Raw genomic sequence first — 17,624 nt, 5'->3', positions numbered from 1 at the left:
GACCTCATGATCATTAGAGCTTGCATCTAGCCATTTCTAGTATTTAGGATGTCATGGCCTATACATGTGTTACATGCCATCTTTGTAGTTAGAAGAAGAAGAGTTGGTACCCTGTTTCTCTGCCTTAAGAAGAAGAAGAAGATATTGGATTTATATCCCGCCCTCCACTCCAAAGAATCTCAGAGCGGCTCACAATCTCCTTTCCCTTCCTTCCCCACAACAGACACCCTGTGAGGTGGGTGGGGCTGGAGAGGGCTCTCACAGCAACTGCCCTTTCAAGGACAACCTCTGCCAGAGCTATGGCTGACCCAAGACCATGCTAGCAAGTGCAAGTGGAGGAAGAAGAAGAAGATATTGGATTTATATCCTGCCGTCCACTCCAAAGAGTCTCAGAGCGGCTCACAATCTCCTTTCCCTTCCTCCCCCACTACAGACACTCTGTGAGGTAGATGAAGATATTGGATTTATATCCCGCCCTCCACTCCGAAGAGTCTCAGAGCAGCTCACCATCTCCTTTCCCTTCCTCCCCCACAACAGACATCCTGTGAGGTGGGTGGGCTGGAGAGGGCTCTCACAGCAGCTGCCCTTTCAAGGACAACCTCTGCCAGAGCTATGGCTGACCCAAGGCCATTCCAGCAGGTGCAAGTGGAGGAGTGGGGAATCAAACCCGGTTCTCCCAGATAAGCGTCCGCACACTTCGCCACTACACCAAACTGGCTCTCCAAGGAGAGTATCTTAGAATCACCCTCCCTTCTTCTCCCCACAACAGGCACCTTGTGAGGTAGGTGGGGCTAAGAGACTCTAGAGCAAGGGTGGCCAAACTGTGGCTCGGGAGCCACATGCAGCTCTTTCACACGTATTGTGAGGCTCTTGAAGCCCCTACTGCCCCATTGGCCGACTGGAAGAAAGCATTTCTCTTTTTAAATCACTTCTCCAACCCAAGCTATCTGGCAGCTTGAAGAATGCATGTAAAGGTAAAGTTGCTTTCTTTCCACTTCTCCCTCCCTCCCTCCCTCTCTTCCTTCTCTTGAACATCTTATATTCAAGTCTTGTGGCTCTCAAACATCTAACGTTTATTCTGTGTGGCTCTTGCATTAAAGAAGTTTGGCCACCCCTGGTCTAGAGAGAACTGGGACCGGCCCAGGGTCACCAGGCAGGTGCCATGTGGAGGAGGAGGAGGAGGAGGGGAGAATCAAGCCCGGTTCTCCAGATTAGAGTTCACCACTCTTAGGCACTATGCCGTGCTGCGTGTTAGTGCAGGAACAGGGTTATTTCTTTATTATTTACTGGGATATTTATACACTGCTTTTTCCCCTGACTAGGGACCCAAAGTGGCTTACACCATTGATCCCTCCTTCATTTTATCCTCACAACCACCCTGTCAAAGTTAGATTATGCTGCGACTAATCCGAGGTCATTCAGCAAGCTTCTATGGCAGAGCGAGGTCTCCCACATCTTGGTCCAACACTCTAACCGCTGCACCATACTGGCTAGTCAGTTCTGAGGGAGGTGTGTCTCTGCCCACCCCCCCATTCACACATCTCAATATTATAAAGGTAAAGGTGTGTGCAAGCACCAGTCATTTCTGACTCTGGGGCGACGTCGCATCACAGTGTTTTCACGGCAGACTTTTCACAGGGTGGTTTGCCATTGCCTTCCCCAGTCATCTCCACTTCTACATCTGCATCATTAGTGAGGATCAAATTCTCTGCTTCAATGGGAATACTGTTCCCGCCCCCTCCCGCCAGGAGGATTCCCACCCCAGCCGTGCCACCCGTTACCCAACCTGCTGAGGGAAAACAGCCTGTTGGATTCCCCAGGGTTTACCCAAAGGCATCCTGATGGAATGTCAGAAGATCAACACATGAAGTTTAACTCATCCTCAAGCCAGATTTGCATGCGCATTGCACTGCAAGCTGCATGTCATAAGCCAAGCAGAAATGGATGACGGGTGGCCTCCTTCGCCCTCAGCTGGTGCTTTAAAGTCTCCTGGGCGTTCCTCTGAGCGCAGAACACTAATGCACATTTTGATTTTGCTTAGAGGAAGAAGTTCATGATCGAGAGCAGCTTCAGCGGCAAGAAGCACACCTTCCTTACGGACAGCGCAAAAATGTGCAAATATTTGCTGGACCTCTGCTCCGCTCAGCACAAATTCAACGCGCAGATGAATTCACACCAGCTTCTGCAGGCGCCCTCAGGTGAGTTAAGGTGAAGAGAATGATGAGGGGGAGCAAAGCCTTTTCTCGGCATGCTTCAAAGAATTAGATGCCACGCCGGCCACATCAAAGCCGGTAGGGCCCAGCCTCAGTGCGCTCCTCTGATAGTGCCGGGGGGGGGAGGGGCGGGCGAAGCGCAAGGGAGGGGGTGGGCGGCGGTGGAGAGGGGAGGCAGGCAGGCAAGCAAACTAGGCAGTTGTCGTGGGCACCGGGAGGGTGGGAGCCCAATTTGGCTACCCTTTCCTTCAGGCGCCCTAGGCAAATGCCTCGTTTGCCTAGTTGGTGAGCTGGCCCTGGAAGAGTGAGAAAGAGAGTAAAACCAGCAATGTGGTGACAGCTGCCACTGAAACAATGTTGTTTCCATCTGCGCAGCCGATCAGGTCTCCAGTGGCCAACCAGAAGCCCCACAGGGCTTCCCACTTTCTGATGAACACTTGGCAGGCACCATGTCAGGGACCTCTGGTTCAGTCCCTTAATTTTTCTGGCAATGAGCAATTCGTCTTCCACAGGGATAACTTCAGTGGTAGGGCTCTCTGTACACAGGCATCGAACGATGCATCCTCTTCTCTCCTACAGAGGAAAGTAGATTAATGGAAATGTCCAGATCAAATTCAGCCTACGCATCTCAGCAGGATAACTTCGCCTTAATTCAGAGACTCTCCCACTCAGAAAACATCCTGTATGGAACCAACCTGGAAAGGATATCTGGTGGGGTCACCATGAGCAAGTCTTGTAACAATAACCTCAGCACAGAAGCCAGCACTGAAAACAGAGAAAAAAGCAACCTGGGCAGGTATGGTTTAGGAAACAAGCCCTGTGTCACACCACTAATGCACGAGGTCACGTGGTCTGCTTCTAAGAGCTTGTCCGGAAATGTAGAACAAGCTTTAATTAAGGATGTGGAGAACTTTAGGGCAAACATTCGTTGTCTGAAGTTAGTTATATATGAGGTGAGCTCTTGATTGGCATTCCTAGGTGAAGTGGATCTTGAACACAGCACCGTCCAGTCTCTTAGTGCTTGGCAGTGGCCACCTGGTCATTGCAATGTGTGGACCTCTGCTCCATATTTTTATCTAAACCCCTCTTGAAGGTGGCTATGCTTGTGGCCGCCACCACCTCCTGTGGCAGTGAATTCCACATGTTAATCACCCTTTGGGTGAAGAAGTACTTCCTTTTATCCGTTTTAACCTGTCTGCTCAGCAATTTCATCGAATGCCCACGAGTTCTTGTATTGTGAGAAAGGGAGAAAAGTACTTCTTTCTCTACTTTCTCCATCCCATGCATTATCTTGTAAACCTCTATCATGTCACTTCGCAGTCGACGTTTCTCCAAGCTAAAGAGTCCCAAGCGTTTCAACCTTTCTTCATAGGGAAAGTGTTCCAGCCCTTTAATCATTCTAGTTGCCCTTTTCTGGACTTTCTCCAATGCTATAATATCCTTTTTGAGGTGCGGCAACCAGAACTGCACCCAGTACTCCAAATGAGACCGCACCATCGATTTATACAGGGGCATTATGATACTGGCTGATTTGTTTTCAATTCCCTTCCTAATAATTCCCAGCATGGCGTTGGCCTTTTTTATTGCAAACGCACACTGTCTTGACATTTTCAGTGAGTTATCTACCACGACCCCAAGATCTCTCTCTTGGTCAGTCTCTGCCAGTTCACAGCCGGAGTTCATTAGTTGTTGTAGATTTCCCAGGCTGTGCGGCCATTTTCTTGGCATTGTGAGACCTGATGTTTCACCAGCAACTGTGACTGGCATCCTCAGAGGTATAACCCAGGAAACTAGAGTTCTCTCTGGGCCAAAGGTATAAATTACCTGCCTACCATCTTCTTCTCACTTTGACCCAGAGAGAACTCCAGTTATCTGGGTTGCACCTCCGAGGATGCCAGATCTTCTTCGTGGTCTCTGTGCAGTCCCACACATGGGTCTTGCCGCAGGCAATGAATCCATTCCTCGGAGTTCCAATAGCTCGCCTATAGCGCTTTTGGCGCGCTCCCCTCCCGCCCTGGGGAGCAGGCAGCGACAGCGCATGCCTGGAGCGGGGGGGGAGCGCCCATTCCACTCTGTTTCTTCCTTTCCGCCGCCCGGACAACACCTTCCTCGCTGCGCTCTTCCTTAGCTCGTCTTCTCCTCAGCTCATCTCCTTTTTGGACTTCACTCTCCGCTTTATCTGGTATCGTTTCTCTTTCCCCTTTTTTCGTCCTGAAAAAAACAAACAAAAATATATATATATATATACACCGTTTCTGCGCTTTTCTTTTCCTTTTCCAACCGTTCCCTCCCTCCCTCCCCCCCCCACCGTCCGGGGCGTATGGAAGGGAAGGTTACCTTTAAAAAGTGTAGGCACTGTGGGGCTAAAATCCCCACCACAGACGGCCACAGTCACTGCCTTTTCTGCCTCGGGGAAGGCCATCGAGTCGACGCTTGCCCGCATTGTGCGAACTTCGGCAAGCAGGCACGCAAAAACCGCGCTGCACGACTACAGGCTTTCCTCTTAGAACGCTCCTTGCGGGCTATGCCCACCTCCGACTCGCCGCCTCCCCCACCTCGAGCGGGAGATTCGGCTTCCCCGGCCGCGCCTCAGTCTCAAAAGCCGCACAAGTCCGGGAAACGACCTTCGAAGCACGCCGAAACCGGCCACAAATCTTCGAAAAAGCTGCGTCATTCCGAATCGGAGTCGGCGCCTAAGAAGCCTTGACACTCGGATTCGGCGCCGAAGAAACCTCACCATTCCAAATCGGCTCGCCATTCCGAATCGGCGGACTCGGCGCCCATAAAGCCCCATAACACCATGGCCTCGACTGCTCCATCGACTTCGACTCAACCACTTCTGCCGTCCGAATTGTCGACCCCGGTTGACGTCATCACCGACATGCCTCGGCTTACACCTCACACCTCCACGGCCGTGGAGGTGATTCCGATTCGATCTCGATCACCTTCAGTTCATAGCGTGGTTCCTTCTGAGATCCTCGAACCCGACCGCACCACCGACCCGACACAGACCTATCTACGCCCATCTTTGCGTCCTGACTCCTTCCACGACGTTGCACTCTCTCCGCTGTACCGTGAATCGGCAACTCAAGTCTCCTCCCATCGGATTCGAATCCGATCACGCTCTCCGCGCAGCCGCCACGACTCCGGTTCCTCTGTCTACTTTGAACAGCAAGACTACTACTCCAGACGGCGATTTGAATACTCTCCCCTCTCCAGATCGCCCTCACCTCGACAGGGTCGGTCTCGTCACCATTCCGGTTCGCACTCCGATTGGGACGTCCATCACAGATATCAGGACTCAGGCTCTTACTACCATCGTGATCCCGCTACTCCACGGATCCATTATGGCGGTTCGCCTCGGCCTCGTTACGCACGCCCAACCCGACGCGAGGACTCACCTCAACTCCACTTCGACCGCCCTTCTCGACTTCGTGACCCTCGAAGCCATTTCGAGTACTCACCCAGACTCCTTAACCGCCTTCTATCATCTGAGCAAGAGGCTGGCTCCTCGCGTCAACAACGGGAGCACCCTCGGTACCGAGACGTGGCCAAACCCCGCACCGCTTCTGCCACTGTATCCGTGGCCCCGGATTCTCGACTTCGGTCTCCTCCCAAGACCTCGGAGCCTGCAGCTCCCATCTCGGAACCGATCGTTCATCCACCCTCTCCCTCCACGGCGGGATCTTCCTCGGGTAGGGAGTCCCCAGCCTCTTCGGATTCGGAAGACCACTCTCCATCTATCCCTTCCGACCCCGCACAACAGCTCCGGCTCTCTCCGTCGGATGCATCCAAGGCGTACCTCAACCTAATTACTTCGATGGCGGAGGCACTGAAAATACCTCTCCAGGCGGACTCCCCCAAAGTGTCGGACATGGTACATGACTTGGTGCAGTCGGACTTTCCGCCCGGGTCCTTGCTTCCGATGTTACCGGTGCACTTGGAGGGTCTTCAGGAGACTTGGGACAAACCTGCCTCCGTACCCCCCACTTCAAAGAGGCTGGACTCCCTCTATCGAGTCCATGCCCCCGACGCTAAGTTCCTCGCCTCACATCCGGCTCCGAACTCTATTATTGTTCATTCTGCCATGAAGACCAAACCCTCCAGACATCCCACGCCTCCAGATCGTGAAGGGAGGAAATTAGACACCTTGGCACGGAAAATCTTCACACTTGCTTCCACCAACTCGAAGCTTAACAATTATCTAGCTTATTTCGCCGCTTATACTTTTAATCTGGCGAACCAATTCACACCACTGATACCTTCGCTTCCTGATTCCTCTCAGAGAACAGCATCAGCCCTGGTTTCTGAGCTCTCCAGGGTCTCCAAACAACAGATTAATTCAATTCGCCATGCGGTCTCCTGTTCCTCCCGCGTCTTCGCTTCCTCAGTTGCCTTGCGTCGTCATGCTTGGCTAAGATCCACCAATCTTCAACCCGACATCAAGCAGAAGATAGAGGATCTTCCCTTCGACGGCCTGGGCCTCTTTCATGCTTCCACTGATGAGGTCTTGTCTTCCGTTGACGATGGTCGTAAAAGGGCCAAGCGCCTGGGAGTATCTCAACCACCTACGCAACCCTTCACTCGCAAACAACCTTGGAAACCATCTTTCCAAAGACGCCAGCGTTCTCCTAAGCAGGCCGAATATTGGAAGAGAAGACCTGCGCAACAAAAGCCTTCTTTCCAGCAAAGGCAGCGCTCTCAGCAGTCTAAAAAATCGTCCCCCCCTACCAAGCAGTCTCTTTGACTTCCCCATACAGTCACCTTACCACACACGTCTCTCCCCTTTCTACAAGACTTGGAGTTCAATTACAACCGACTCCTGGGTACTCACCATCGTACGCCTGGGGTACGCAATAGAGTTCGCTTCGCTACCTCGCCACCACTACTTTGTCGCTACCCCCCCATCCCATCACCTCCATCAGGAGATTCTGGACTTGCTCCAGAAAAAGGCCATAGAACCTGTTCCCCCCCAACATCGGGGAACGGGGTTCTACTCAAGATACTTCCTGGTCCCCAAGAGGGATGGAGGCAAGCGTCCTATTCTAGATCTTCGGAAGCTGAACAAATTCATCGAGTACAGGAAATTCAGAATGATCTCGCTGCAGTCCATCTTGCCCCTCATTCCAAAGAATTCCTGGATGGCTTCCCTAGATCTTCAGGACGCTTACTTCCATGTGACTATCCGACCTCAGCATCGCAGATATCTCCGGTTTGCGATGGGCCAACATCATTTTCAGTACGTCTCCCTACCATTCGGCCTTTCCACAGCACCCAGGGTGTTTACAAAGTGCATGGCGGTGGTGGCAGCTGCTCTTCGACTCCGCAACATCACAGTCTTCCCTTACATAGACGATTGGCTCCTCATTGCACCAACTCCAGATCAGCTCGAGGCCAATCTCCACGCAGCCCTTCTCCTCCTGGCGTCTCTAGGCCTGAGGGTGAATGTCACCAAATCTCACTTCACCCCCACTCAACATCTCAACTTCATAGGGGCCCATCTCCGCACCTCTATACACCGTGCCTTCCTCCCAGAAGACCGTGCTATGACAATCATCAGCCTTGCCAGGCTGGTCCAGCTACATCCCATCCAATCGGCCCTAACTATTCAACGCCTTCTGGGTCTGATGGCCGCTACTACAGCAGTTCTCCTCTTCGCCAGACTACGAATGAGACCACTTCAGCTCTGGTTCGTACGTGCCTACCGTCCTCATGTGCAACCTCAGAGCACCCTGCTCACCGTCCCCGAGAGAGTCCTTCCTTCTCTCACCTGGTGGACCATCCTCGAGAACCTCCTCGAGGGCATGCCGTTCCTACCAACTACTCCAACGGCTACCGTGACAACAGACGCCTCCATGTGGGGATGGGGAGCCCACTTAGAAGGCAAGACTGTCAGAGGTCTCTGGACTCCTCAGGAGAGGACCCTCCACATAAACTGCTTAGAACTAATTGCGGTACACAGAGCTCTCCAATCTTTCCTCCCTCTTATCGGGGGTCGCCATATCCAGATCTCCACAGACAATATGGCAACAGTCTTCTATGTGAACAAGCAGGGAGGCACCAGATCTCTTCGACTGTGCCGCATAGCCATACTGCTCTGGGAATGGTGTATCAAACACAACATCCACATGACCGCCATCCACCTCCCAGGTGTGGAGAATGTGCTGGCCGACTCACTAAGCAGGCTACGCATAGACGACCACGAATGGTCCATCAATCTGACATACCTTCGTCGGATCTTCACCTGCTTCGGTACTCCCAAGGTGGACGTCTTTGCCTCCAGGGACAATGCCAAATGTCGTCGCTTCTACTGCAGGAAGGGCAACGATGCCTTCCTACATCTCTGGAGGGGTCCCCTCCACTACATTTTTCCGCCAACCCCCCTACTGACACGAGTTTTGACAAAGGTCGCACGGGATGGCACGGACTGCATCCTTATCGCACCGTGGTGGCCACGGCAACCATGGTTCACCAGACTGCTGCAAATGTCACAACACACTTACCGACGCCTCCCGGTCGTGGGAGACCTCCTATCGCAGGCGAACGGCCAGGTACTTCATCACAACCCTCGGGTTCTGGCCCTCACTGCTTGGAGAATACACTCGCCTGCTTCTCCACAGAAGTGACCAATATCCTTCTCAACGCAAGGAAGCCTTCCACCAGACTTTCGTACCAACGCAAATGGAAGCGTTTTTGTTCCTTCGTTGCACCCTATCACCTAACACCTGAAGTAACACCTCTAAACCTGATCCTAGATTATCTCTTATCCCTGCAGAAATCAGGCCTCTGCTACTCTTCACTTAAAGTACACCTCTCCGCCATCTCGGCATTCCATGACACTATCGATGGCAGGACGGTCTTCTCTCACCCCTTATCTAAATCCTTCCTTAAGGGAATGCTGCACCTGCATCCACCTGTTAAACCGTTCGTCCCAACGTGGAGTTTATCCCTTGTTCTTTCCTGTCTCATGAAGGCACCCTTTGAACCCATGGCGACAATACAGCTCAATCTTCTTTCCTGGAAGACAGCATTGCTAATAGCCCTTACCTCTGGTAAGCGGGCAAGTGACTTATGTGCCTTCCGATTTGACCCTCCCTACACCATCTTTCATAGGGACAAGGTTGTCTTACGACCAGATCCTACATTCCTCCCTAAAGTTGTCTCCAAGTTTCATCTATCTACTTCCACTTCGCTACCAACGTTTTTCCCCAACCCATCCGACCAGGGACAGCGATCGCTGCATTCACTGGACGTCAGAAGGGCGTTAGCCTTCTATCTGGATCGCACACAACCTTTCCGTAAGGACCCTAACCTGTTTGTGGCCTACGGCAAACCACGCAAAGGACACAAAATCTCTACCCAGAGACTTTCTAAATGGGTAGTTAGTGCCATCAGGTTGTGTTACGAACTGGCTAAACAGCCTCCTCCCGAAGGCCTTAAGGCCCACTCTACTAGAGCGGTCTCGACGTCTTCGGCCTTTCTACAGGGCGTCTCTCTAGAGGACATCTGTGCGGCTGCATCGTGGTCCTCTCCTTCCACGTTCGTCTCCCATTATGCTTTGGACGTTCGTGCGAGACGAGACGCCTCCTTCGGCCAAGCAGTCCTCCGATCCATCTTCCACTGAAGTATGGTGAGTGTTTTTGGCTTCTGCTTCTAGGTCTTCAACTATGATCTGTTTTCTTATGTGACTAACTATCTTCTTTTACCAGCACCCTCCTCCAGGTTACTCAGCTGGCTAGTCACCCATGTGTGGGACTGCACAGAGACCACGAAGAAGATAAACAGGTTGCTTACCTGTAACTGATGATCTTCGAGTGGTCATCTGTGCAGTCACACACGCCCACCCAGCCTTCCCCGCTGCTGGCTTCCTGTGATGGTTATCTAACTCTGTACTGTGTTTATGTCAGCGGCGGCTGGAAGAAACTGAGTGGAATGGGCGCTCCCCCCCCGCTCCAGGCATGCGCTGTCGCTGCCTGCTCCCCAGGGCGGGAGGGGAGCGCGCCAAAAGCGCTATAGGCGAGCTATTGGAACTCCGAGGAATGGATTCATTGCCTGCGGCAAGACCCATGTGTGTGACTGCACAGATGACCACTCGAAGATCATCAGTTACAGGTAAGCAACCTGTTTTTACAGTTCCTGGTGAAACTTCGGGTCTCACAATGCCAAGACCATGGTCACACAGCCCGGAAAATCTACAACAACTTTTATTTTCTTTCCGTAAATTATCATTAAATGGGCTGTCATTAAATAGACTAACGTAGAGTAACAAAAAGTCATTTTCAGATTGTCTCAATTAAAACACTTTGTGTGAAAAAGTATTCTATCCTTGTCTGAAAATCCTGTTTGGTGCCATTATTTTTCCTGGCTGCTCCTGCTGCCACTTCCCCTTCCTGGATCAGTCAAGCAAGGTGACCGTAGTAGCCAGCTGCGGTTGAGAAGAGGCAGGAAGGAAGCCTGAGAATTAAAATTCGGGGACAAACAAGGAAATGACGTTCAGTGGAAGGAAGATGGTTGTGACCTAGAGCCGTATCTGTCTGGCTTTCCCACAACGGCCAACCAGGTGCCTCGGAGGGCCAACAAAACAGGGCACAGAGGCCAAGGCCTTTCCCAGCGTTTCGGAGCTTTACTGCCTCTGAATATAGAGATTCCCTTTACTCACCATGGGCGGTAATCATTGATGGATCTCTCCTTCACAAATCTGTCTAATTTCCTTTTAAAGCTGTCTGTTCTTGTGCCCATTACTTCCTCCACCAGCAGTGAGTATGAATAAATGAGTAGTTCTCAGAATGAAAGGAACTGAGCTGTGGGATCCCACTGGCAGCAGGGCTTTTTTTTTTGTAGCAGAAACTCTTTTGTGTATTAGGCCACTCCCCCCTGATGTAGCGAATCCTCCTGGACCTTACAGTAGGCCCTGTACAGAGAGCCCTGTAAGCTCTTGGACGATTGGCTACATCAGGGGATGTGGCCTAAAATCAGGGCCGGCTCGCCCACTAGGCAAACTAGGTGGTTGCCTAGGGCTCTTTGAGGGGGGTGCCAAATTGGGACACCCCCCCAGTGCCCAAGGCAACTGCCTAGTTTGCTTCTCCCCTCGCTGCTGCTGCCACCACCACCAGCCCTCTCCCTTCCACCGCGTCCTCCCCCCGCCCAAGCTCACCGCAACGAGGCTGAGTCCTACCGGCTTTGAGGCAGCCACGCGTTTTTTGAAGCCAGTGCTGGAGGAGGCTTCGCTCCCGCACACTTCCAGTTCTGGAAAGGTGGGGGAAGAAGGCTCCTCCCACACTGGTTCCAAAAAACGCGTGGCTGCTTTGAATCTGGTAGGGCCCAGCCTTGTCCCGACGAGCTTCAGGGGGAAGGGTGTGTGCATTGGAGGGAGGGCGGGAGGCGGTGGCAGCAGGGGGAGTGCCAGGCAGGGAGCCTGCCTGGAGTGCCATGCACCCTAGGGCCGGCACTGCCTAATATGAAAAGGAGTTCCTGCTACAAGAAAAGGCCCTTAGTGGCAGTATTTAAAAGAGAGGCCAGGAGCCTGCTGGCAGACCCGGATGCAGGCCCTTTATCACCGCGCAGTTACTTCTTGGCAGATCCATGCGATGCAGAGGGGTGGAAAAGGGCAGATGGACTGAGGGAGCAGAGCCCTGTGAGGCACTCACACTTCAGCTGCCAAGTTTAATTTTAGAGATCTTCCTAGTTCAATCAGAATGAAGGAAGCGTTTTTTATTACTCCATGCTGTCAAATCCATTGGGTCGTTATCTCATTGGAAACCCATCTCCTTTCTTCCTGATCCCTCCATCCAGGGCCTCTCAGTCAGAGATGCGCACGAATTTGAGTGAAAAGCAAAGCAGTTACGACTACCTTTCGATCGATTCAACTCACAACACAGCTAGTGGTGAGTAACCCCCGGAGAAGAACTTTCAGTGACTGTTCTGGTGGTGGGTCAAAGGACACGTGACGGGCATGTCAGAGGAGTGGAGGGGGCGTGCCCCTACTGGGGTTTGGTCCCTAAAATGGATATAAGTGAGGAGGAGGGGAAAGATTTTCAGTCCCACTATGTCCACAGAATGTTCCCCTGTTTTGTTTGCAGTCAAAGGTAAAAGAACTCTGAGTGCTTCTGTAGAACATTTTTTAGAAGGCCTATTCATGAGTCCCGTGTGGCCCCGGTAGCTCTCTACTGCATTAGACCCAAAGCTGACTACTCATCCAAACTAAGATCTCTTCCCAGTAAATAGGCATTTACCTATCCGTTTGTTTATAGACTCTTTTTCAACATGCTCCTTGAATTAAATATGCCTTAATTGCCGCTCAGGGTGGGAAGGCGGCATCGTATAGCCCTGTCTCCTCAGATCTTGGAAGCTAAGCAGGGCTGGAGACCACCAAGGAAGGCAACGGCAAACCACTTCTACTTCTCACTTGCCTTGAAAGCTCCTTGCTGGGCTCACCATAGGCCTCCAGTGGGGGAAGAGTTTCGTGCGTGTTTTGTGCACCCGGCACAATGACATCACCCAGAAGTGACATCATTGTGTCAGACACGTTGTGCATGGGACGTTCTAGCATTTGGGTAAAAAACTCTATGGTACTATAGAATTTTTACCAGAATGCTAGAGTGTCCCACGTGCGATGTGCCCGGCACGATGATATCATTTATGGGTGACATCATCACACCGGGCACTTGGAGCAGTGATGGAGCTTTTCAGGAGGGGGGATCCCCCCTGCTGGCAGCTCCATACCAGCAGGTTGGAGGTCCCCAAACCAGGGGAAACACCACTCCCACCGCTGCCATCAGTTGGTTGCGAGTTGATCGAACGCACATATGTGACATTCGTTCAAATACTTGAACAAGAGTTTCCTTCCCTGACTGCAGCCACCCTCTGAGAATCCACCAACAGTTAAGAGTTGGGGATCACCCTCAAGTTATGGATCCATCACTTCAAAAGGACTATGGGTCTGACTGGATGCAAGTGGGGGGGCTCAGTGGATAAATTTTTAGGTGGGGGGCCGTGGGGCCCAGAATGGCATCACAAGAGGCTGTTTGCCTCCCCAGGCCTCCGTTTTTCAGAATTTTAAGGCCCAGGCAGGGAAGGGGTGGTGAAGTGCTGTTCCCGGGCTCTTTAAAGGCTGACACACACACTCCCCGCCGATCCACTGATCAGTGGGGAAAACCACGTGGCTCAACTCCTATGCCCCTCTGAGGCATTCACAATCAGCGCTGGGGGCAGCAGCCGTGAGTGACCCGCGGAGAAAGTGCTGCCACCCTTGCCTCCTCCCTACTTACTTCCTGGGCGTGGGAAGGAAGTGGGGAGGAGGCAAGGGCAGCGCCGTTTTTTCCATGTGCCGCTCGCTGCTGCTGCCCCCAGCGCTGATTGTGGGGCATAGGAGCTGAGCTGCATGGTTTTCCCCATCTATCAGCTGATTGGTGGTGGTGGGGGGGGAAGCGTTGGCCTTTAAAGAACCCAGGAGTGGCGCTTCACCAGCCCTTCCCTGCCTGGGCCTTAAAATTCTGAAGAATGGGGCACGGAGGGGAGGGGGGTGGCAGCTGCTGCAGCAGCGTTTTACCTGCCAATCAGCTGATTGGTGGGAGGGCAGGTGCGGCGGCAGCATCTTCCTGGGGTCTCGGCCCAATGGAGGGGCCACAGAGATTGAAGGGGGGGTTGAATGGAGCGGCCGTTCCCCCACCCCCCACCCCCATAGCTATGGGCCTGCCTAGACAGCCATGGTTACCAGTGAATTAAATGCTCCTTTTGGGCCTAAGACATTTATTTCTTTGATTTGATTTATATCCCATCGTGCCTGCCGAAGCAGGCTCAGGGTGGCTCACAACCTAAAATCCCACAAACAATTAAATTAAGTGTTAAAATTACATATTCAGTAATAAAATAGATATACAATGATTAAAACGGTTAAAGCAGTTAAAACAGAAAAACAGAATATTGAGTTGGTGCTATTCTGGTGGCGACGGCCTTCTTCCACTTCTCTTAAGTACCGGTGCCGAGTCAATTGAATGCCAGCCAGAAGAGGACAGTCTTGCAGGCCTTGCGGAACTGCACAAGGTTCCGCAAGGCCCTCACTTCATCTGGCAGTTGGTTCCACCAGCAGGGGGCTACAATTGAGAAGGCCCTGTCTCTAGTTGATTTCAATCGAGCCTCCTTCGGCCCGGGGATTACTAATAGATTTTGTGATCCCATTTTTCCCCTGCATACTAATCACAGCTTTTGGGGAGCAGTTGAACTTGGGGAAAGGTTCTCTCCCCCCCCCTTCCTCTGGACTAGTCTATATTCCAGTCCACATCCTCCCCCAGGTGTGATTTACCCCATGCATTGCTCTCCCTGCAGCACATCTGGTTTGACCGGAAGTCTTTTCTGGATTGTGCTTCCATGTATTGTCTTTTGTTCCATCCATCAGGCAGCCTGCAGGGCTCTTACTGTGCTTCCTTCCTCTTCTTTCCGCAGCTCCAGGTTCCCCAGGGCGTGCGAGAAAGGTCTCATTAACCAGACTAGAAAGAGAAATCATTTGTGTCACTTTAAAACGCGACCCTAGAAATGGCTTTGGTAAGTCTCTCCTATGCTGGATCCATACTGGAGTGCTCAAATTGCTCCCCTGAACCTATGACAAGCTGAATCCACAATTCCATGGAAGTAAGGTTGCCAGGTCCATTTGAGACACCAGCAGAGGGGTGAGGAGATGTTCCAGAAGCTGGAAGCGTTGCCCTCAATGTGCCAGTGTCACTGGAAGTGATGTTGCGTGCCATGCCCATGTGCTCCCAGAGAGTCAGTTAGGTGTGGTGGTTAAGTGCACAGACTCTTATCTGGGAGAACCGGGTTTGATTCCCCACTCCTCCACTTGCAGCTGCTGCAATGGCCTTGGGTCAGCCATAGCTCTGGCAGAGGTTGTCCTCGAAAGGGCAGCTTCTGGGAGAGCCCTCTCAGCCCCACCCATCTCACAGGGTGTCTGTTGTGGGGGGAGAAGATAAAGGAGATTGTGGTCGCTCTGAGACTGACATTCAGAGTATAGGGCAGGATATAAGTCCAATATCTTCTTCTCCTACCTTAGAGGCAACACACTCTATGGTAAAGTTGCCCTCAAACTGTACAGTTTAGCCCAACAACCAGAACTTCACCCCTGGCATGCTCATGTCACTTCCAGGTCATGCGATGTTGCTGTTGGGAGGGAAATTTCCTCCCGCTGGCCAGGTGGCAGGCAGGAGCCCACAAAACAAGTGATTCACCCCCTCCCCTCCCAGTTGGGGCATGGCAAGCTTACATGGGATTTTGGGCCCTGCTCATAATGGGCTTGTGGTCAAGCAGCCACCACGTTACAGTCATGGAGAAGAGGCCATGTTCATGGTTACACAGTATAGTTTGGCCCTTATTGTGCTTGTCTTCTGCCTTTGAGAATGATATGAACTAGGAGTCCCCCCCAGTGCAGTGCTCGTAAGCACTGTGGCACCTTTCCTGGTGCCCTCCAGGTCATTTTGGAAAGTGGGTGGGGCCTTGTGAGGTTTTGCCCAGCAGGGCTTCTGATTGGCTGTGCAGATTATTAAAGAGTTGCTTCAGCAGTAGCTGCCACCACACCACAGTATTGAAAGGTCTCTTGTTCAGTAGTGCTGCTGCCGGAAGCGTTGAAGGGTTACTACTAGAATTATAAATAACCTCACTCCCTAATATCTTGCAGTTGCCTGCACCTCCTACAGCACCCATTTCTCAGTGAAATCACAAGGACCTGGACACACCTTTTCCTGTTTTAGAGCATAAACAAGATCAGTGAGCAGATCGAAGCTGTTACAGAAAACTTAGCAGAATGATTTTGACCTTTTAAGATTATCTTTTTGTGCTAATTCTCATTGTTAAGTATCTTCTGAACTTTATCTCCTTTCCCCCCCAGGTTTTGTAATCATTGGAGGAGAAAACGTGGGGAAATTAGATCTTGGCATATTTATTGCTTCCGTTGTCCCTGGAGGACCTGCTGACAGAGCGGGGCTTATGAAACCAGGTTGCCTGTTCCAGATCTTGAATTGAATCAAAACCATTCTTTGGATTCAACTGAGGCCTTTCCTGGCTTCACTGTTAAACGTGGCCTCTTTTGAATCGTTCTTTGTAGGGGGACGTCTCATTTCTGTGAATAACATTAGCCTGGAGGGAGTTTCCTTTAATGCTGCAGTTAAGATGATCCAGAATTCTTTGGATGAAGTGGAGCTGATTATCTCTCAGCCCAAAGGTATGGAGACGATGGGAGGTTGAAATGGGCAATGCTATGATGTAAAGAACCTTTTTTTCCCCAGAGACAAAGGGCTTTTTCTGCATTCTCATTTTCCTCACTTGTAATTTCCTGTTTCTTCAGGGGAGGTCTGTTCCACACGTGTTTTGCTTTCTCTAGCGGTCAATTCGATATTATACTGATTCACATGTAGCATAAAATGTCAAGTTTAAATCTGCAAGGAGATATGCCAGATATAAGCCTGTGTGATATCGAATCAACCAATTGGAGCAAAAGAGGGAGCAAAATATGTGCAGAACATGGAAACACACACACACGCCCCGCATACACCGAAGAAACAGGAAATGACAAGCAAGGAAAATGAGAATGCAGAAAAAGCCCACTTAAGTTTTTAAGGGCAGCAGGAAGAGAGGAGAGGGTAGATCTTCTACATCAGGAAGGAAGGAAGGAAGGAAGGAAGGAAGGAAGGAAGGAAGGAAGGAAGGAAGGAAGGAAGGAAGATGGATGAGGAGGAAGGGAGAGGTGGAAGAAAGTAATTTTAACTCCAAGCTGCCAGATGGCTTGGCTTGGAGAAGTGATTTAATGAGACAAATGCCTTCTCCAAGCTAACTGATGGGGCAGTGGGAGCTTCGAGAGTAATGTGTGTGAAAGAGCCACATGTGGCTCCTGAGCTGCGGATTGGCCACCCCTGCTCTACATTCTGTCCATTTGTGATGCCAAAATAAGATTCTGCTGTCAGTATTACAAAAAAAGAGCTACGAAAAAAGTGACTCAGCTGATGGTAAATGGCTATTTCTGTCCTCCTTTTCAACACCTACTTGGCTGTTTCTCCCCCCCCCCCAAGCACAAAATGTCTCTTTGTTATAGAAAATTGATATACACAACGAAAAAGAGCAAAATGCAATTTGCAAAATTATATCAAATCATTACAGAGTTTGGATTTCTCAGTAGATGACAGTAGCAGTAGTGGGGGAAAGGAGGCATATCTGTCTATAAGTCTACTATGTGTAATTCTCAGAGATGGGGTTTTCGGGTCATATAGAGGTTTAAAAAGTAACCAAGAGTGACAGGAATAATTAGAGGGGAGGATGTTATGTTCCAACGTGAAATTCAGTACAGGGACCCAGATAGAAATACATTTATTGTAAATCCTCTCCAAATTGATGAAGTCATGGTTCATGAATGTTGAAATTTTATGCATAATA

At 51.1% G+C, this 17,624-nt stretch overlaps 1 protein-coding gene across 1 annotated transcript in view; it reads left to right on the top strand.

The window, feature by feature from the left end:
* The window catches only part of FRMPD2 (FERM and PDZ domain containing 2), a 63,638-nt gene that overhangs the window by 35,352 nt on the left and 10,662 nt on the right, over nt 1-17,624 (top strand). Inside the window, exons 16-21 of the mRNA XM_060240977.1 lie at nt 2,042-2,198; nt 2,793-3,009; nt 12,006-12,097; nt 14,655-14,753; nt 16,087-16,194; nt 16,303-16,419. Coding sequence (XP_060096960.1) covers nt 2,042-2,198; nt 2,793-3,009; nt 12,006-12,097; nt 14,655-14,753; nt 16,087-16,194; nt 16,303-16,419 — 790 coding nt within the window. The remainder of the gene's footprint in view (nt 1-2,041; nt 2,199-2,792; nt 3,010-12,005; nt 12,098-14,654; nt 14,754-16,086; nt 16,195-16,302; nt 16,420-17,624) is intronic.

This window comes from Heteronotia binoei, chromosome 6 (assembly GCF_032191835.1).
Source record: "Heteronotia binoei isolate CCM8104 ecotype False Entrance Well chromosome 6, APGP_CSIRO_Hbin_v1, whole genome shotgun sequence".
Classification (NCBI taxonomy): domain Eukaryota; kingdom Metazoa; phylum Chordata; class Lepidosauria; order Squamata; family Gekkonidae; genus Heteronotia; species Heteronotia binoei.
The sequence above is the reverse complement of the archived record's forward strand: the minus strand, read 5'-3'. Positions and strand labels throughout refer to the sequence as shown.